This window comes from Taudactylus pleione, unplaced genomic scaffold (assembly GCF_031769625.1).
Source record: "Taudactylus pleione unplaced genomic scaffold, aTauple2 ptg000462l, whole genome shotgun sequence".
Classification (NCBI taxonomy): Eukaryota; Metazoa; Chordata; class Amphibia; order Anura; family Myobatrachidae; genus Taudactylus; species Taudactylus pleione.
This window is the reverse complement of record NW_028284864.1, coordinates 27,849-49,684: the sequence shown is the minus strand read 5'-3', so window position 1 is coordinate 49,684 and position 21,836 is coordinate 27,849. Positions and strand designations below refer to the sequence as shown.

Below are 21,836 nucleotides of genomic sequence, written 5' to 3'. Positions count from 1 at the left end.
TGGACGCTCGCTATAGCTGTGGGTGGTAACCCACAGCTATGCGAGCGTCCATGAGGACGCTCCAAAAAAAGGTAGGAGGGCCCTGATTCAGAGCGAGCGCTCTGGTCAGAGCGTTCAGCTCTGAATCGGGCCCTATGTACGAGCGTGTTCCTCAACCTCAGCCCTCACGTTTTGCCAACAAGTCATAAATTATAGATTTCTATCTGTAGGATAATTACCACCCAGCAATCTAGAGTAACACTCCCCTGCATGATTAAAGACATCCACAAAACATGACCTGTTGGTTGTACTTAAGGACTGGAGTTGAGAACTCCTGGTTTATGGTTGGTAAGCATGCGAGCAGCGCCCTCTTACCTCTTTACCTGTCTGTTATTACCCAGTCTTGTTTTATTACCATTTTGTTCCCAATTGTAATATGCTAGCGCTATATAGAAGGAAATGTTAATAATTATTTCTACATGGCAGACAGCTCTTCCTTCAGTCATGACAGAGAGTTAGGACAAGCCTAGAGACATGATGTGGAAGCTGTTCTCTTCTCTCTCCTCACTTGCTAGAGGTCCTGAGACATCCTAGTTATTTCTAGGTTTTGGCATGTTACTAAAAAACGAATTTCATGTCAATATAACTTCGGGCAGGGCTTGTTGCCTTTTGATAAGAGCCATATATTAAGCACATGAAAAGGGTCTTTGAAATGGTTCTCTTACATGGGCAAGAGTCTACGTTTCGGGGTGTATTATGCATATTAAACTTAATGGTTCCTATTGCCACTTTTACATTTGGGGGGGGGGGGTGTTTTATGGCTATCATTGGGGGGCGGAGTTTTTTTGCAGCTTCCGTTGCTATTTATAATTCTTTGCGCAAAAGGCAGCCTCCAGCCTGTGGAGGTTATCACTGTGAGAAGTTATTTAATTGTTCAGCAAGAAATTGCTCTGTCAATGCTCATGATAAAAGTGCTAAGGGAATGTACAGTAGATACATAAACAAGCAAACTGTCTATTAATACTGCTAGAGTCCTGTAAAGTAATAGGAACCCTAACTAAGCAAGAAGCCTGGTTCTGTTCGATCTTTCCCCCCCCCCCCCCCCAATGCAGTCCTTTCTTCAGCCTACACCTATAGGTAATAGGAAGTATGTTGTAATATCAGTTACCAAAAAAACCCACAGCCATAAAGTGTTACTTTAAAGAGCAGGTTAGAGACTTGTAAATTAGTATTCTGTAGAATCCATCTGTATTAATAACTGGAAAGTCCCCTTGACAAGTTAGTGTGGCCCGTTAACCCCTCGGCTCCATGCTCTCTGGATTTTAAAGTTTTTGTGAATAAATCCCCATTATAAATGATTCTTCAGATGTCTCTCAAAGGTGTGACGTTTTGTGAAGGGTAGATGCAACCTAATATACCAATTGCAAGTCTCCCTCAGGATCCCGAGCCATGACCCGACTCCCTTATGACGGATGTTCATGAGTCATGAAGTTTTGCTTGTTGGTGTCAGTTTTTTGGGAAGGGGGGGGGTAAAGCGACATCATTGGGAGTGACTGGCATAAGCGTCAAATTAGAGCATGCTATATTGGGGACTCCATATTTAGTAGAGTCATGTGAAAGTGGTTCTGCGTGTTTAGTGTGCAGCTGCCTCTGACTGTTCCCCTTCTCTCTGCAGATTCTGGAAGAGCACAGGTCTGTGCAGGTCTGCGATTCCATCCCCCCCTCCCTTTCCTGGAGCTTGTCTTCTGGCAGGAAGGTATGTGACACGAGTACGGTCTCTTATATGTGCAGGGAATTGGGTGCTCCGATGGGGCGTCCTGTGCGTTCAGGACCTGGGTGCTGTTTTGGTGAGTCCAATGCAGGTAGATTTTGTTCTGTGATCATCTAGGTGTAGATTGTATCCTGTGTGTTAGGCCTGTTTGTGGATGTGGAATCTTGTTGTACTGAATATTGATCTGTTGCACGATCAATGTTTTCTGTATTCCTAACAGCGTAAAGTTGGCAGGTGTAGAACATGAACAATGACATGTCTGCAGGTCACAGTCCCTGCTTTGTAAATGGAGGCCATTCATTTTTATTTTATAAACAGCATGAAGTTGTGTTTCTGCTCCCCCCCCCCCCCCCCCCCCACGGACTCTGTGTACTTAATGCTCTATAAAACTACTTTACATTAATTAAGACTTCTATATTACGGGGACCTCTGTCTGTGGGGCTTGCTGCAACATACAGCAGAGCATGGGTGAAGGACAGTGATCCCAACCTTGTCATACACCTGAGACGCTGATTTGGAAGTCACATCGGTAGGAAGATAGTGTATCAGGGGTTTATATCACTTTTTTTTTCCTTTGGGGGAAGCTTTATTTTAATATTCTTAATGAATATTCCTTTTCATCACTGTCTGCCCACAACTTGGGTAAAAACATAAGCATTGGAGGTAAGACTCTTAGGCTTTGGTTCCTTTAGGCTGTATTAGATGCTTGCACAAATATTAGTAGCTCTAAGCTGAGGAGTCCTAGGTTATGTGTTCTATGCATCATAATTACTAGGAAATTGGTCTTAAATATTTCAACTGGTCTTCTAAAAAGTACTTCTAATAAAGAAAATATAAATATTGGCCCTCATTCAGAGCCGCTCGTTAGCGGCAGTACGCTCGTTCCGAGCGATGTTTGCACATCTGCGCATGCGTACGGTTTTTAGTACGCATGCGCGAACCAGTCAGTGCGGCCAAAAATCGTTTGTACGCTATATAGCGAGTGCCTGCTATTTTGAGTGACAGAATGAGGCGTATGTGGGTGGTAACAGGGGAAGGTGCTTGAAAACGGGGAGTGGAGATCCGAACGCAGGCGTGCTTAAAGGTCAAAACGGGCGTATTATGGGTGTGCATAATTAATACAGCAGCGTCATTGACCACGTCACTGGGTTATTTTATAGCCAGAACTGCTCGCAAATTTGTGGTAGCAAACACCAACCACAAGAATAGCGAGCAGTTCATACGCTGGTCGATGTACATGATTAATCTAATAAATAGCGGACATGACGTATGGTGCGAGCGGCCAGGGGGCGTTTTTAACAAATAAACGAGCGTATGTTTTGCTCGCTCGTTCAGACCTAGAGGCGTGAACAGACTGCAATTTGCGAACGGATCATTTGAATAGCCACCCCTTGTTTTTGAACGAACGACCGCAAATAGCGAACGGCTCTGAATCAGGCCCATAGATCATTATCAACGCTCACCCCTCAAGGTAGGAAAGGGAATAGTCCGCACTTACTGAGAAGTTGCAAAATAAAGATGGTTTATTGAAGAGTTCAGGAGGTTATGAAGTACACAAAATGTCCGTTTCAGTCACATACAGTAAAGGGGGTCCCTGATGAAAATCACAGTATGTGATTGAGATGGACAGCGGGAAACTTCATAGTGTCCTGAATTGTTTTCAATAAACAATCATTATTTTACTCAGTGCGGATTCTTCGTCCTACCAGGACATGTGACTGTGGATTTATTAAGGCTTGTGCACAGCTATCTTCCAATTATGTGTGCTGCTTGCTTACCGACCAATGTATGCATGTAATGGAGCAACAGGAGAGAAGCGCCAATCCAATATCAATTGCATAAACACTCGGGTTTATTTGCAGAACCAGCAATGCTTCGGACCACAAAGGTCATTTTTATAGCTAGCTATTTTTGTATAGCTTTACAAGGACCTTTTGAGGTTCTGAAACCTCTTAATTTCTGCAACTAAACCAGAGTTTTTATGCAATGATGACACTGGAGGTGCCGGTCCTTTTTACTATAGCTACATTACACTAATTTTGGTCCTGGCACACTCTCCTATAGGGTCTAACTTTTGCTGGAGTGCCCACTTTGTCCAAGTGTATGAATGTAGGTTTCTCAATCTATAGAGCCATGATGGTGTCGTATGTGACACAGGGATCTCAGGAGAGGGAGGTTCATGTTAGAAACCTAGATGTCCTAAACAAATGGACATTAGTTTCATGCTAATTGAGTTTACTGGTGATTATTTCGTATATGAGGTTGTATTTGATCTTGCAGGGTGCAGCCTTGCCTCTGCATGCCTGGAGAATTTTTTTTGTGAGGGGGTGGACGGGGTCCCTCTCCCAGCTGGCAGCAGGTGCTGATATTTTAGGCCTGCGTTCAATGTTTATTTTGGGAGTGAGAACAGTTTCCGTTCTTGGATTGTCTGAGCTTTCAATAACCAGACACGCTGGGAAGGGGTATACCGAATCCTCATATTTGTGAGTCTGAGTCCAGTACAGTCGCTGCGATCTGACACCCGGATCTGCCCTTGGGGTTCTGGACAACCCTTATCTGCAAGGTGATATCCATCCACTGGGACCGATGTTTACACAAAGATCTATCTGGGTAGATCATATAGAAAGGGACGACTAATGCCATAAAACATTGTTGTCTCCAAATCTGTAGTGTAATTTCCTAACTCAAGGTTTGAATCAATCTCTTGCTTAAATTTTATCATGCAGTAAGAGCTGAGGACCAGAGGGTAGTGGGCTCCCATTTGTTTTTAACCAAAAACCACGACACTACTTTACCGTGATATTCGTTTCATCTATAAAAGAGCTCCCATACAGACACAGGGAGCTGTCCAAACTAAGGGCTTCATATATCAACGAAGTATAACCCCTTTAGTGATCTTTTAGATCAGGGGTTCCCAACCACGGTCCTCAAGGCACACTAACAGTCCAGGTTTTGGGGATAGCCATACTTCAGCACAAGTGACTTAATTAGTACCACAGTTATATTGATTTATCCTTCTGTGCTCAATCATGGATATCACTAAAACCAGGACTGTTAGTGTGCCTTGAGGACCGAGGTTGGGAATCACTGTTTTAGATGGCGAGAGCGATGCAGTTCCCATTGCAGTCAATGGGGACCCGCTGCTGCCATTCCAGCTCTGCCGGGTCCCTGTGTCATGCACATGCGCATTTCACAAGACCCCCCCCCCCCCCCATCGCTGGCAGCATTAGACGGCCGGCAGCCCAGCAGAGGACCTCGCAGACTAGGAGGACTTCGCTCGACCTCGCTTGAGGGGTTAGTATTGGTAAATACTAGTGGATTTTTCGGTTGTATCACAGTGATACTAAATTAAAAATTGCGCTGGTGTTTACCTTCGTTTATAAATGGGGCCCATATTCTCCTATCCCCTACCTTTGACAACTAAGATTCCCATGTATTCTGAACCAACACATCTCATTCTTGTTGGTGTAACTCCACCAAGTTCTCTTCAGTGCTTTAAGGGTTTCCAAACTTCACAAGGGCCATACACACACTTAATGTCAAAATAAAATAAAAAAAAATAAAATGTAGTCATCCCCACACCACTCATCTCTAAGTGCTCAAACAATTTACCACTTACCACATCCTCAGACTACAGAGGCAGGCGGTGGTGCACATGGTGTAGAATACACACTGTGCTTTCTCCTCTTTCTGTGATTGGATGTGCTACGTGACCACCTTGCAGTGCATAGAGGTCATGTGATGAGCAAACAGTGCAACGCTAGCCCCTTTTGTGTCGCCCCTGTCTTTCTGACACTCCCCTTTTAGATTGTAAGCTCTCAGGAGCAGTTCCCTCATATGCTTTACCTTCCATCACTTACACCATCTCATCATCACTGCCTACAACTGCACCCAACCTTTTTTGTACTGCTGACCCACTACTTATTTGGGTATTAGGACTGCTGATGCAGCACTGTTTTTATAAACCTTTTCCATGTACTGCAATGTTTTGTACTATACGGAAGTGCCCTCACGCACCTAACCTTAATACACCAGTGGTGTAGCGTCTTTCGCTCTAAAACGAGTCTTGGTCACAATAGAATGCGACAAACTACTTAACAGGACGAGACCAAGCACAACGGGAACTTGGCATGGAAAAAAGCCGTGGCCACTGCATCGTAGCGCTTGGTATACAGAGTCGGACTCCTTCACACACAGATGTTGCATATCAAATTAATTGGTGCAGTCTTGTGAAGCTGTTTCGATGCATTTTTGGGCAAAAGACGCAAACTGAGGAGCACTGTTTGCTGCGACTGCAGCAATAGTGTAGGAGGACACATCTGTGAGTAGTGTTTATTTTCTTTTGTTCATGCGGTTTCTGTTTATGTACTTTTGTAAGGCGCTACAGGCGCCTTGTGGCACCATATGAATAAAGGAGGATTATGATGATAAAAGCCAAACTCTAGACAATGAATCAAAGGAAACCTCACAAAAAGATAACGTAAATATAGGTGGGTGAAGAGAAGACAACAAAAAAAATCAATAATTATAAAAATAAAGGAATAGAAGTAAAAGGTAGACACAGGAACATAACAGAACCCTTTTTTCATTTTGTTAGTGTGTACGTTTTGGTTTTATTTAAAAATGTGCTGACCCAGCTGCTTCATGCTAGGGATTTCTTCCTCCTCCGGCAGTATTTTTGAGTCCATACTGGTACAAAGTGTCTATCGAATGTTATACATGTGGAAATCACTCCATTTAATAATGGACCTGATTCGGAGGTGTAAGCAAAGCTGATGGTTTGATTAACTTTCCGATGGAGGAAGGGGGTTGCGCACGCCCAATTCTGCGCATGTTCAGAACAATTGCTGTGATCTCGCGCACAGTGTCCCTATATCAGTCATGCTACAGCCGTGTGGGGATGGGGCGGAGCTGCAGAAAACAGGGGGGGTGCCTGCCTTGTTTTCGGGGAGTGCTGAGGCCAGTGTCTGCATCTTCTGACTCGGATTTACTGGCCTTGCAAGCGCAGTGAAGGTGGCCGTTCTGAGTAAACTTAGGCTAGCTCAGTTAGCCGATGCTGCAAACATGGCGACTGATGGTTCCGAAGTTGATCCGATCCTGCATCTCGTCGGAACTGATATGGCGGCAGGAGGCTTCTTTTTCCCTAAGACGCCTCCTGCGACATTGGCATATTTTTTCACACTATTGTATTCTTATAATGCAGAGATCATACCTATTGCCTACAACAGAGGATCCCAAACTCCACCTTTTTAACAGTTCAGGTTTTAATTATATCCATGCTTGAGCACAGGTGACTTTCTTAGTACCTCAGTCAATTTGATTTAAATATCTGGGGTCAAGCATGGGTATCTTTAACCTGGACTGTAATGGCGGCGTTTGGAGATCTCTGGCCTACACGGTGGATACAGCCATTTTGTGAGCGGAACTACTTACAGTGAGAATAAAGTCTTTTGAGTGCACTAGGAGCCAGTGACCTCCACTAGACCCAAAGTGTCTCTGATCGCTCTGGTTTCTAGTAAACTGATAGGCTGCACTTCATGAAGGTTTGTTCAGATCCCAAAATGGCTGCCTCAACTGCAGTACACCAAGTTCCATGTGACCCTACTCTTACAAATTTGGTACTTCTCTTCTCTCTTGAAGGTTATGCCCAATTGGAGACCACACATTAACTGATTTTCCTGTTTGATGTTTTATTTACAGTGCCAGTCTAATCTGCAAACATTCTGTGCTGCAAGAAATCCGCGGGGATGACCGACGAGGGAGAGGGGCCTGTTGGCGGCAGCTTCTGGGAAGTGAGTACTAAAGAGTCTGTAATCCTCTACCTCCCCCCAGCAACAAACCTTTCCATGAATAGACGTAGGTCACAATGTCTAAATTCCCCTTAGAACGAATAAAGCTGGAGGTCAAATAGGTTATATGGAGTTGGTGTAATATGGCTGCCTGTATAGCAGGCCTGGCCAACCTGTGGCTCTCCAGCTGTTGTGAAACTACAAGTCCCAGCATGCCCTGCCACAGTTTTGCTATTGGGGAATGCTAAACCTGTTGCAGGGCATGCTGGGACTTGTGAAACTACAACAACTGAGCGCCACAGGTTGGCCAGGCCTGCTGTATAGTATGGAACATACATTATAGAGTGTGGTTCTCATGTATGTTTTCATTAATGGTTTTTGTATGTGTTCCCATTTATGGAAGTGACTTAATTAAATGTAAATTAGTTTTTGTTTGTGCTTAAACTTGTAGCTATTAGACTATAATTATGTCTTTGATTCTGTTTTATATATTAGTAAGATGATGAATCTCTGGTACATTTAAATATTTACTGTAATGTGAGCTTCACGTGTCTGACAGGCAGTTGTCCTGTAATTGACATGTAATTTGTTTCGTGTGTGTGTGTTTTTTAGGTATTTAACACTCATTTTCTTTGCTGCCCTGATGAAAGAGGATAAATATGTTTTCTCTGAAATGTTGACCACATCTGGTTACCTGTTGTGAGGTTTCTTTATGTCCTGCGTGGCGTCTCCCCTGTGTACATGAATTGAATTGTTCAGGTACCAGGACTGGCTGTTGCTGTATGGGAGTGCCGGACATATTATGCATACATACATATACTATATTAATGTACTTATAAAAATGCTGCACAGGGATTGAAATAATATCACTTGCCTTAAATATCTAATCATGTATCTGCTTGAATCTTTGCATACAAGTCAGTGTAAGCTTCATCTCCCTGGTAAAGTGCCAGGTGTGTTGCAGTTAGTGCACGCGGTAACCCCACTAAAAGCACTGGTTAATTGGTGTGTCGTCTTGCACCCTCCAGGAGTGTGTGAGCAGAAATGGGCATAATGGACTAGTCGCGGAATTAATGCGGGAGTAATTTCCTATATGTTTTTGTTTTTAATGAACTAATGCTAAAAATACATAAATATAAAAACACAAAGGTTCCTATTGTCTCCCTCTGTGTACATAGCAGTCAGTGAGATATTTAAGACTTTATCCACTTAAAATAACTTTTAACAGCTACATGTGGACAACCCCGGACTGTTGTACGAGGAGCCCCAGCATGTAACCCTGCGGAGCTAACTTATAATAAAGTATTACACATCCACATCTCTCCAATCTAGGCTGGCCACTACCGCCGTACGGTGAAGCGGATCGAGGATGGAAACCGGCTGTGTAACGATCTGGTGACCTGTTTCCGGGAGAGAGCTAAAATTGAGAAGAGCTATGCCCAGCAGCTGACAGACTGGAGCCGCAAATGGAGGGGTAGTTTGGAGAAGGGTGAGTGGCTGCTTACAGTATAGAATATCTTACACTCACCATGGTGCACTGTGACCCGGTACCTGCGTGTGTCTGATATTAAATCCATCCATGTTTCAAAGAATTATCTGATCAAAATTGATTTGCGTCCTTGTCCAGCGGGTTTGCAAATCCGTTCTGCCGGCGGCTATCTCTGCAATGTGTTTGGCCATCTCCTAACCGCTTTAACACAAGACTAATGTAAGCCGGCATTTGGCCATGGTACTAAATGGTGGATTGCGTCCGGTTTGGGCACTGACTTTATGACTAGATTGAAAAACGTATCCTGCTGAGGGGTCAGATGGATCTGTGATAGACCAGCTGTACGGTCTGTCTGCAGAGGTGTTGCCTATATAATTATTCTTTACCAGTCTCCTCCCTTATCATGCGGTACTAGCTATTGTGCGCACCTCGCCATGCGTACTGAATTGCATGCAGAAAAGCAACACCGGGGATATACCTCCCCAAATTTGTCAGTAGTTTGTGTCCAAGTCAGGCGACTTTTATCCAGAAACCTATTATGCAGCGAGGGAAAAATTAATATGCAAGTGCTACGTGTGCTCAATTATACCCAAACCCTGTAAGCGAATTGTGAAAGCGTCTTCGTTGGTGTAATGTGATCTGTGGAGCTCACCCCAGGCTAGTATACGTATTACGCAAGCCATACTTGCAGAACTGAAAGTATTAGGCCAATGAATGTTAATTGTTGGTTATTAATGTAATGGCCCTAAAAAAAATAAAGCAACATGTTTGAACAATGTTAATGTGTAGAGCTTATATGTCCACATGAGGATTGACCGTAAAAGAAAGTAAATACCGTTGTTGCACTGTAGCTTGCCTCCGCGCTATTCAAGGGGGGCAATTCAATTAAATAAGAGTGCCTGGAGCTATTCAGTTGTCCCCATCGCGCTCTGTACTTAAGTCGAGAGAGTTTACGGAGCCTAATGCCAGGTATTTGATCGCGGCAAACTGCCTTCTCAGTCTTAAGTTCCGGCCTCAGTGCTGTTGGAGCATGCGCTAAGCCCTTTGCTAGTATCGCGGCAATAGTTTCGTCAGATTTGTGCTTGCACCTCATGAAGGCGCAAGCAGAAATCCTTTATTCACGGGTTAACAGTGCGGCCTATTGAAGAGCTCCCGGAGCTCCTTCCCGGCACTCTTCAACATTGCATTTAATTGAATAACCCCCAAAGCATCCAAAAAGCTGTGTGCTTAATGCAAGTAAACCTTCTTTTTTTTTTTTTTTTTTTTTTAAACCTCCGACAGTTATGTATTACTGAGCTGAAAAATATACCTTAGGTAGCTGATGTGTTTTTAGGTGATGTTTCGTCCTTTTGTAGATGGTTGCCGTATTGGGAGGGAGGTGATGCTCTTGAACAAGCAGATGAGTGCTGGCCTTGGTGGCTTGCTCGGCAGGAACTGTGTGGATTTGCAGATAGTTGCTTGCGGACTGTGAAGTCTCACCACGCTGCCATGCAGTTCTCTGGTGGTCAAGGGTTTTGCCTTCATTTAGAAGCCTAGTGGAACAATGAAGGTTGCATGTATACGTTGGTCAAAGGTGCAAAACAATCATCGTTTACTTTCATTGCGTTCCTTGCACTAGACAAATGAAGGGTGATTGTGAGTTTATGGATTTGCACCTCTCAAATTATCTTGGTCTATAGCCAGCAGTGTTGGAAAGTTGAGGACTTAAAACAAAATGGGGGGGAGATTGCCAAGTCAATGCACAAATACATTATGGGTGACCGTTACATTGTTTCATGCACTTGTCACCAGTTTACATTAGGAGACCGATGTTATGTGAAGTTGGGTTACTTAAAGATTGTTATATTTAGTTTGCTTAGATGGTTTTTAAATACGAAGGAGCATTTATTAGTGTGTTAAAAGTTGTTGTTCCCGGTTTAAATGGAGACCGTGCATTGAAAAGTGGTAATACAGGATAGCTTGTTTTGCCAAGGTAAAATGAAACCAAGCACAACCTTACAAGCTATGTATCTATGGAGGAGGAAACTAGTCACCCGGTGGGCATCTTGCCATAGTAGTATATTGACTATCAATTTAACAGCGAAGCATCATTAGTACCTAGCTGCTGCTTAGCTTTACCTTGGTCAGTGTCCTGATCTCTCTCCTCTCGCAGGTCCTCAGTACGGCACCCTGGAGAAAGCGTGGCACGCATTCCTAACGGCCGCCGATACGCTAAGTGAGATTCATACCGAGCTGCGGAACCAGCTTTGGGATGAAGACAGTGGGAAGGTGCGGGACTGGCAGAAGGAAGCCTTTCACAAGCAGATGATTGGAGGCTATCGGGAGACTAAGGAAGCCGAGGAGGGATTTAGCAAGGCTCAGAAACCCTGGGTGAAAAAGCTCAAAGATGTAAGTGTGTCTCTCAGAGGTTACCAAGAACTATGGGGGTTTCTGTGGCTGTCTCATTGGATGAGCCACCAAGTCCATAAGGGCAAGCTTATGTTTTATTTTATTCAGATGAAATGCCCCATAAATGCCAAGTATAACACCAAATAACATCAATGCTGCTAGGGGAGCATCATATCTAGATTTGGGGGTTTAGCAGGTTACTAAATTAATAAGCTGGTGGGGTTTAATCCTAAAATCATAACACTAATTCTAGCACTGAAGTCATGAATTGGACGTGTTAAACAAGCTCCCCTGCTATATACTTATTTAGAACTGATTAATGTTACTGTATAAAATTGGCATTGGCTAGCATCGCTAATATAATTGTTAAATGAAAACTAATACCTCTATCCTAAGCACAACATATTAAATTATTAACTCCCAACTATTTTTTTTTTTCTTATCCGTAATGGTTTTCAGATGCATTTACAAAAGTGTACTTCTTTTTTTTTTTTTTTTTTTTTTAAGAAGATTGTCTGTGAGGTCCACCTATTGATCGTGGGTTTTTTATTAATTGGGAAACAAGTTTCAAATTTAAATATTTCTAACTCTAAAGTGTTTGTTTAAAAAGGAGCAGGAAGTTCTGAGAACCGTTGACAGTGTATAAATCAGCTAAATCCACTATATTGTGCCAGGGTTATCTTCCTCTATGGATGTATATTGGAATAAGACTAATGTGTTAGAGAAGCATATAGTTATTGAGCAAATGTGCAGTAAGTTGTGTAAAGAAAGTGTAGACCATGCGTAGTACTGGGGTTACTGATGATGCTTAATGTATTGTGGGGACACCTTGAAAATGTGTGTGTGTGTGTGTGTGTGTGTGTGTGTGTGTGTTTGTAAAAAGTTGGACAAAAATACTTGCAACTTCTGTCTGCAAGTTCAGAAACCCATTTTCCATCAATACAGCACCCAACATGCATGTCCCACATAATTACTCCCATGTTTCTGCTTTTTAGAGAAAGTTTGCAATAGCTCTTCAGTCCCAGGCTACTAAAAATATGTTCATATACCACCAGCAGTCAATTAGGTAGGCAAAGCACTTACTACCAAACAGTAAGTATATAAAGTCTTTGCACGCCCATGTTTTAGTCTTTGCATGGATTAGGGTCAAGTCGACTGCACTGAACATGGCAGGACAACAGCAGCTGAGTAGAACAGGCTCGGTATGCATTGCGTTATGTGGGCATTTATGAAACATTAGCAGGGTAACCTGGCATACTATAGCCCTGTCTCGTGTGTTCTCTTTTCAGGTGGAGGCTGCCAAAAAACGATACCACGTGGCGCGGAAGGATGAGCGGGCAGCGCAGGTACGAGAGGATCACTCAAAGGCCGATGCTTCCGTTTCACAGGAGCAGATTCGTAAACTGCAGGAGCGTGTGGAAAGGTGCAGCCAGGAATGTGAAAAGGTCAGAAGATGGTGTTTTACGTTAGACCTAATTTTCTAGGTTAACTATACTGTCACATATAGTTACAGAACCTATTTGTAACCCAGAAGTGAGAATACGGTGCAAAACTGTTTCACCCACTTGGTAGCAGTCAGTGGCCTGTCTTCAATGCACTGTACAGATCTGGTGCTATTCGTAAGCTCTGATAGCAACTCTGCCAGAAGAAAATAGGCATCCAAAAATATTGTTCTTGCCTCAGAAATAGAATGAATAGCACTAAGCTTTGAGTTGAGCTTTTACCAGCACTGAGTCTTGTAGGAAAAATATTAGAAAGCGTTGTTGTTGTTTTTTTTTTTTAATTCTTTACTTAGAAAGCTCACAGAAAAAAAACATGGAAAAACACAAATATAATAAACAGTACAAATGAGTCTTTTTTTTTTTTTTATAGCGATAAGTATGAGGGGGGTCAGTAAAGGGGGTGGAAGGGTGTGGGGGGGCGGGGGGGTTTAACAGGACTTCCAAAGGAAGCAAGAGATCACAGATGGTACCAAATGCAAGACAAGAGGCGTTAAAGGGAGGAAAAACGAAATTGTTATGTTCTGATGACCATTTCGGTCAAAATCATATTCATGACCTCAAAGACCCGGCATAATAATAATTGTTTTATTTAAACCTATAAGTAAGAGCAATAACTGCAATATTTGGAGTTGAAGAGAGAGAACACGTGTGCATAAAAGATGATGAACAATGATGCAATAGTGCACATCTGAAACAGTAGGCAAAGTACAGATAATTCTGAAAGGATTACAATTCTAGACTGATTATAAATTAAATTGAACGTTGAGTCCTAGGAGGATAGGGAAATAAAATCTAGCATGTACATCCCTGGGATATGATTGGTATGGATTTTAATGCGGTCCTTAATCATGAGTGCATCCAGTGTCTCTTAAGGGGAATATCCAATTGCAGGAGAAATGTAAGAAAATCCCGTAGCACAAGATTTTTTTCCCGCAGCTACGAGGTTTTTCCTATTCAATTGCCAGATATAAAATCAGTTGCATTAATTTGTATATGAATTTCCGCGACTATTTTCTTGAAGCCCCAGAGCAGATAAAAAAATATTTTAAGCTAAAAATTTTCAAAGGCCCCTTCAAAACCCATTGGACACTCCCACAATGACCAAATAGGCAATTGGAAATGTTCAATTATCCTAATTGGTTTAATAATTACCATGTCATTATTGATTGAATATAATCTCCTCAAATTACCCCAAATTAATAATTTTTGTTTACATTTGGTGTGCAAAAATTATTAAAGTATTTGTTGAAATGAAATAAAGTTAATTTTTATTCTGTAATTGACCTAAAATTTACCCCAACATTTTTTTTCACTATTTTTCATTTTATTAGTTTGCAATAAGTTTGCTTTTTCTCTTTTTACTTGAAAAAAAAAAATAAAAAAAAATGCACAAATCAGCCATTTAATGCATATACACTGTTTCTTTGGGACAGCTGTTCCCCATTGTTTTCATTTTAATTTCCCACTGGCTTTGGTACCCCCAAAAAAATATATATTATATTTCCCTGTTTTATACTGGGAGAGTGCATATCCGCGGTTATAAAAAAAATAACAAAAATAAAAAAAAAAATTGGCGATGTGTATTTTTTTTTTTTTTAGGGAAAACCTCGCCTGCAATGTGATATGCCCCAAAGAATTATTTACATTATTGCAGCTTGCCTGTGTTTGGTGTGTAAACATTAGCAAATGTGATGTCTTGGGGATAGATGGATATCTATCTATCTAAATAGTGGACAGAATAAACTGCGGCACTCCAAGACTGGTTGCATAAAAATCAAATTGTATTAAATATATAGAAACCAATGTTTCAAAGCCTCTGGGCTTTTTTAGCAAGCTTCAAAACTTTTAGCAAGGTTCCAAATATATGTGTGTGTGAGAGATATATATATATATATATATATATATATATATATATATATATATATTCTCTATATCTCTTATTAAGTGTGTGTGCAGGTTTGTAAAAAGTTGGACAAAAATACTTGCAGATAGATATTGAGATATATATATATATTTCTACTTCAGGGTCCATAGGGTATCCACAGGATACCTTGGGGTATAGGTGTGACATCAGTCGCAGGGCACCAAAGAGTTAAGCTTTCAGCCTCCCAGGATGCACTAGGTCCCCCTCCTATACCCCGCCCCCGGGCCAAGGCACCTCAGTTTAGTTTGGTGCCCGGCCGGAGTCGGGTGCACCTGTTGGAGTGGGGGCTAGAAGAGCCCCTGAAGCTTTTTCTTCATGCAGCTGTGGCTGCACATCTGGATGAACAGCATGGACAGTCAGTCCTGACGTCCATGCTGTCTTCCCTACACCCCGCCGGTACCAGAACGCCGGTACTGATCCGGGGATGCTGGTGGGCGTCTGGGGTCACAGCTAGCGGTGACCCCAGATGCTCCGGACCATGGCCGGATTCAAGGGGGACAGAGGTAAGCAGCGGGGTCCCGCGGTGGGTCCCCGCTGATCACATGGTCCTAAGTCCCCAGGCAGGGGGCTCCCTGGGGACTGGCTGCAGCGTGGAGCCAGGCGACCAACCTGCGCTTCCACTACCCCCTGGGACAGCGGACCGCAGCAGAGCGGTAGCGCTGCGGCGTCCCAGGGGTTAAATGCATGCCAGGGGAGCGCGCCTTCCCTGTCTCACAGCCGGCGCCTCCCCCGCTGCACACAGCCCTCTCTGCACTGTGCTGACTGGTCCTGTGTCAGCGCTCCTCCCCCAGGCCAGCTTCTCTCTGCTCCTCGGCGGCCATCTTCTCTGCAACGCATGGTGAACGCTGCTGGAAGTCTGGAAGGAAGCATCGTGGTCTGGGTCCCCCCGCATACCTCTCCTCCGCTGTGGCTCAGGTCTGTGTATGCAGCGCTGTGTCCTACCAGGCCCTGTGTCTGTGTAGTTGAGTGATCAGCGCTGTTAGTGCAGGAATTGTTATTTCTCTGCATTGTATGTGACTGTGCTAGCGCTGCCTGTAACTATTCTTCTCTAAACTGTCAGCTTTATTACTGTCCCTGTTCTTTCTGCTAAAGCCCTTGCGGTGCGGTGCTGCAGGGTGGTCTCTCGCCTATTTAATACTTAATTGGTGAGAGAGGTCACATACGTGGTGCCATCATGTCTGAAAGTGATTTTCCCCTCCGGCTACAGTGTACCACGTGCAAAGTACCGTTAGCGGAGGGGGAGGGTAGCGCGGAGGGCCTTTGCCGGCAGTGTTTGTCCATGGCGCGGCCTATTACGGTTACAGCACCGGTACAGGAGCCGCCCTGGGCTTGTTTCGCTCAGGCGTTAACAGCTTTAGTGGGCCAGTTAGCTCCGCAGCCCGCGTTTACTCCGATGGGTTTGTCCCAGCAGTCTGTGGTGTCGTCACCCATGCAGGGGTTCCCACGACAATTGGTGGTACCCCACAGTCTCCCTATTTCCCCGCTCCCGGGTTCTCAGGAGCCAGCGTGGGTTAACTCCCTGACGAGTTCTTTACAGCACTTGTCGGATGTGTTGCAAGGGGAGTCTGTGATGCGGCCTCATAAAAGGCCGGTGGCGTCTCTGTCCGCTCCTTATGAGGATGACGAAGGGACGTCTGATGATGGGGAGATTCTGGATCCTTACGATCAGGAACCTTTCCATACTAAGGACGCTGATGCTAAGTCCAAAGTATATATTCCTGGACTTATTCGGGCGGTCCGCACAGCCTTGGTGATTGAGGACGAAGTTCCCCCAGCGGCTAAATCTAAGTATGCCTTTTTCAAAGATGTGAAGGGCGATGCCACAGTCTTTCCTCTTTCGGGTCAGTTGGTGGACCATTTAGAGGAGGCGTGGAAACAACCTGGCAAAAGATACCAGCCGCAGAGACGCCTGGCGGTGGCTTATCCGTTCGCGGATAATTATTTTGCTAAGTGTGAATCCCCTCCACAGGTGGATTCTCACGTGACCCGTCTTGTCCGTAGTGCCACATTGCCGATGCCATCCATGTCCTCCCTTAAGGATGCTACGGACCGCAAGGTAGAAATCTGCCTGAAGTCCGCTTATTCCCTTGCAGGGGGGGCAGCACGGCCGGCTATGGCCATTTGCTGGGTTGCCAGAGCGATGGAGCGCTGGGCGGATTCATTAGAGGCTTCTTTTGAATCCGACTGTCCGGCCGAACAAGCGGAGTTGATTGGCAATCTCCGTGATTCGGCCACCTACATCAACGAGGCGGCTCTAGACATTAGTACTCTGGTGTCTAGAATTTCTTCAGCAGCGGTAGCTGCTCGTCGCACCTTGTGGCTGCGATCCTGGAAGGCGGACGCAGATCCAAGAAAGGTCTGGAAGCGTTGCCGTTTACCGGAGAAGTTCTCTTCGGTCCGGATCTGGATAAGATTGTGGCCACGCTGGCGGCAGCCAAATCTGCTTGTCTCCCGTCGGCCACTGCTCCTTCTGGTTCTGGACCATCGTCCTTTCGGTCATCTAGGGCCCAGGGCAGGCCCAAACCACAGTCGTTTCCTCGACAGGCTGGCCCTAAGAAATCGGTCAAGCCCCGGAAACAGGCATGGAGTACCAGACGTCCGGCCCCCAAGCCAGATGACAAGCCTGCGGCCTGACGGTCCGGGTCTCCCCTTGGGGGATCCCAGGGTGGGAGGCCGCCTGCTGCAGTTCTCCCGGTGTTGGTCGTTCACTACGACAGACACTTGGGTTCTGGAGGTGGTCTCTCACGGGTACGCCCTCTCCTTCCGGCACAGACCCCCGGCTCGATTCTTCACCACGGGTCTACCATCAGACCGGAACAAGGCTACGGAGCTGCGGAAAGTATTGCACACTATGCTCCAGGCTGGAGTTATAGTGCCTGTTCCATTCTCCCAGAGGGGCCAGGGTTTCTATTCAAATCTATTTTTGGTACAGAAACCCAATGGGTCATATCGTCCGATTCTCAACCTCAAAGCACTCAACAAGTCTTTGCGGGTCCCGAAGTTTCGGATGGAGACCCTACGGTCCATCATTCTGGCGCTGGAACCTGGGGACTACATGGTGTCATTGGACATACAGGACGCTATGGCGGTCATGGCGGCTTCTTTGCGGCTGCAAGGAGTCCGCATGTTGCCGTACTTGGACGACCTGTTATTGGTGGCAGGATCTCCAGAGCTCCTGTTACACCACTTGGACCTGACCATTGCACTGCTGCAACGGCACGGCTGGCTAGTCAACTGGCAGAAGTCCACTCTAATCCCGTCTCGGAGGATTCTGCATCTTGGAGCCTTATTGGACTCGGGACAGCAAAGGATCTTCGTGACGGAGGACAAGATCTCTGCTTTACAGTCAAGGGTGCGCAGTTGTCTGCACAGCCGCCGGGTGTCCTTACACTCGGCGATGAGGTTACTGGGCTCCATGGTGTCGGTGTTCGACATGGTGGAATACGCCCAGTTTCACTCTAGACCTCTGCAGCACCTGATCCTGTCCAAGTGGAACGGCTGCCTCAGTCTCTGAAGTTCCAGACGATTGTGCTCACCCCGGAGGTTCGCCTGTCCCTTGCGTGGTGGTTAAAGACTACCCACCTCAACAAGGGACGTCCGTTCTGGGTTCCAAATTCGGTCCTGTTGACAACGGACGCCAGTCTTCGGGGCTGGGGAGCAGTTTCGGGTCCACACTTGTTCCAGGGCAGGTGGACACCGACAGAAGCGGAGCTTCCAATAAATATCTTGGAACTCCGTGCGGTCTTCAATGCTCTCCTGCAGGCACAGCGGTTTCTCCAGGGTCACCCGGTGCAGGTCCAGTCGGACAATGCTACCACCGTGGCCTACATAAACAGGCAAGGAGGAACTCGCAGTCGGGCGGCTCTCGTAGAGATCTCTCGGATCCTGGTTTGGGCGGAGCGCAATCTTCCGGCCATATCAGCGGTCTTCATCCCGGGAGTGCTAAATTGGGAGGCGGACTTTCTAAGTCGCCAGGACGTTCATCCAGGGGAATGGTCCCTGCACCCGGACGTTTTTCAACTACTGGTGGACAGGTGGGGTCTTCCAGAAATCGACCTCATGGCGTCCCGGCACAACAACAAGTTGCCGGTGTACGGGTCTCGCACAAGAGACGAAGGGGCGTCTCTGGTGGATGCTCTGTCCGTCCGGTGGACGTTCAGGTTCGCATACCTGTTCCCTCCGGTCTCCCTTCCACGGGTAATCCGGAAATTCAAACAGGAAGGAGGGACGCTCCTGTTGATAGCTCCCGCGTGGCCCAGACGGCACTGGTTCTCAGACCTTCAGGGTCTGTCCGTGGACAGTCCTCTGCGGTTGCCGCTACGACCGGACCTTCTGTCTCAGGGTCCTTGTCTTCACCCGGACCTGACTCGGCTGTCTTTGGCGGCGTGGCTGTTGAGACGGCCATGCTGAGGTCCTGGGGGTTTGCCAGCTCTGTGGTGCGTACCATGTTACGAGCTCGGAAACCGTCTTCCGCGAGGATATACCATCGCGTGTGGCATACGTTCTTCCAGTGGTGTCGACCGAGAGGTTATGCACCGCGGGAGTTTCGTCTGTCTCGGATTCTCGCCTTCCTGCAAGCGGGACTAGATCATGGGCTTCGCCTTGCTTCTTTGAAGGTACAGGTTTCGGCCCTATCTGTCTGGTTTCACCGTAGGATTGCTACAATCCCGGATGTGCGCACCTTTATGCAAGGTGTTCTCCGTATTCAGCCGCCCTTTGTTCCACCTGTGGCGCCTTGGGATTTGGCTGTGGTCCTGAGGGCTCTCCAAGGACCGCCGTTTGAACCACTGGGCTCAGTGGATATTAAATGGCTAACAGCTAAGACTGTTTTCCTTCTGGCCGTTGCTTCAGCCAGACGTGTTTCTGAGTTAGGGGCTCTTTCTTGTAGACCCCCTTTCTTGGTTTTTCATGGGAACAGGGCAGTGCTCCGCACTCGGCCCGAGTTTCTTCCCAAAGTTGTTTCCCAGTTTCATGTTAACGAGGAAATAGTTGTTCCGGCCTTTAACTCACCGGGTCTTTCCGTGGGTGAGGCCTCTTTGGATGTTGTGCGGGCCTTAAGGACTTATGTTGACCGCACTTCTTTGTTTAGGAAGTCGGACGCTTTGTTGTCCTCTATGGCTTCTGTAAAAAGGGTTGGCCTGCTTCAAAGCAAACTTTGGCAGCCTGGATCCGTATGGCTATTTCTGAAGCTTATCTTCATGAAGGCCTACCGGTCCCTCCTTCTCTGAAGGCTCATTCCACTAGGTCTGTGGGTCCTTCGTGGGCAGCTCGACGTGGTGCCTCGGCAGTTCAGATCTGCAAGGCTGCTACGTGGTCTTCTGTCCATACCTTCGTGAGGTATTACAGGTTTGACACCTTCGCCTCTCAGGATGCTTCCTTCGGGCGGCGGATTCTCCTTTCTGCACAGGAGCGTCCCCACCCTTAAAGGATACTGCTTTGGGACATCCCCAAGGTATCCTGTGGATACCCTATGGACCCTGAAGTAGAAAATATGAGATATGGTAAGAACTTACCCTTGTTATCTCTATTTCTACGAAGTCCATAGGGTTCCACAGGACTCCCGCCCTGTCGCACCTGTGCTGCAGATGGGCTTTGCTCTGGTCACCGGTTTTCCGTCTCCCTCTGGTGAGAATGTGATTCTTGTATGTGTCCAGATCTTTGTTCTCTCTCTTCCTTCTCCTCCTCCGGCCTATGGCTTGGTAACTAACTGAGGTGCCTTGGCCCGGGGGCGGGGTATAGGAGGGGGACCTAGTGCATCCTGGGAGGCTGAAAGCTTAACTCTTTGGTGCCCTGCGACTGACGTCACACCTATACCCCAAGGTATCCTGTGGAACCCTATGGACTTCGTAGAAATAGAGATAACAAGGGTAAGTTCTTACCATATCTCATATTATTTTTTATTTTTTTTTATTTATATATTCTCTGCCATTCACAATCAAATTATGCCCATTTTGAGTCAGTGACAATAGTGCATTATACAAAGGGCAGTTTGTTATAGAGCAGAATGGTTACTTCATTGTGTGTTTGAGCTAGAACAATAGAGTACAGTGGGAAAAACTTTTAATGACCCATGCTCCAAAAGTGGATCTCCTTTAGTAGTATTGTCAGCTTTGAGACTACAGATTGTATTTAAAAGGCCTCAAATACCCTACTATTCCACACAGTTGCGATAATTACTGACATTATTGGTTAATAGGGAGGATCACAAAAAGAACACTATATCCCTTGACTTGCTTGGGCTAAAAGGGGAGAGGAGAAGGGGTAGGCGAGATAGGTAATAAGAGTTTAGTCTGAGATCTGGGTGTCCTTTTCTCAAGGAGCACAGAAGTAGGGCTCTGAGATTAGAACATTCATGTCCAAAGAGGTGTGACTAGAGGCACCAGCAACACTTCAAAGCTGGAATTGGGAATGGTCATTCGTAGAGGTCGTGTTTGTGGGGGAGGGGAAGAGAATAGTAGTTCTGGGTCTCCCGGGTGTGTGCATAAGATTAGACATATGGTCCTTGCAGGGTGGGAAGGAGTATGGGTATAGTGAACACAACAGTATAGACTGGATACGATCATATAGAGCTCAGACAGAATGACATTATTTTTGTAATTGATGTAACTGATGTATATTATATCTTGGTAATGGAACACATAAATGACTTCTAATAGCTTCATCATTTGCAGTACAGGACATGTAATCATTACTTTCCAGTTAAATAATTATTTACAGCCCATCAAGAATCCAAAATGTTGCTCCTGAAGTTTGTTTTACTAATACTTAAAAGGTCAGGAAGGGGGAAATGCTTCCTTCTCCCACTCCAGTCACTTTCTGTATGGGGTGGACCCTATGGCGATGCAGTTGTTGGCTGGTAGTGGAATCTGGTAGAAGCCCTGTGTTGTGTATGGTAGTTTGTGTTGCAAATCTGTCTGGCCTGAATTCTTTTTCATTTAATTGTATTTTTGTCAAAAAATTTTCTTTATATGAAATTGTAGATGCATATAGCTGT

At 45.6% G+C, this 21,836-nt stretch overlaps 1 protein-coding gene across 5 annotated transcripts in view; it reads left to right on the top strand.

Annotated features, from left to right (window-relative positions):
- PACSIN3 (protein kinase C and casein kinase substrate in neurons 3) overlaps positions 1-21,836 on the top strand; it is a 102,059-nt gene that overhangs the window by 68,596 nt on the left and 11,627 nt on the right. For 4 of the 5 annotated variants that reach the window (XM_088448633.1, XM_088448635.1, XM_088448632.1 and 1 more), the window contains 5 exons: positions 1,655-1,735; positions 7,451-7,542; positions 8,872-9,028; positions 11,181-11,416; positions 12,706-12,861. In XM_088448633.1, coding sequence (XP_088304759.1) covers positions 7,498-7,542; positions 8,872-9,028; positions 11,181-11,416; positions 12,706-12,861 — 594 coding nt within the window. In that variant the 5' untranslated portion in view covers positions 1,655-1,735; positions 7,451-7,497. The other variant, XM_088448634.1, reaches the window with a different exon arrangement.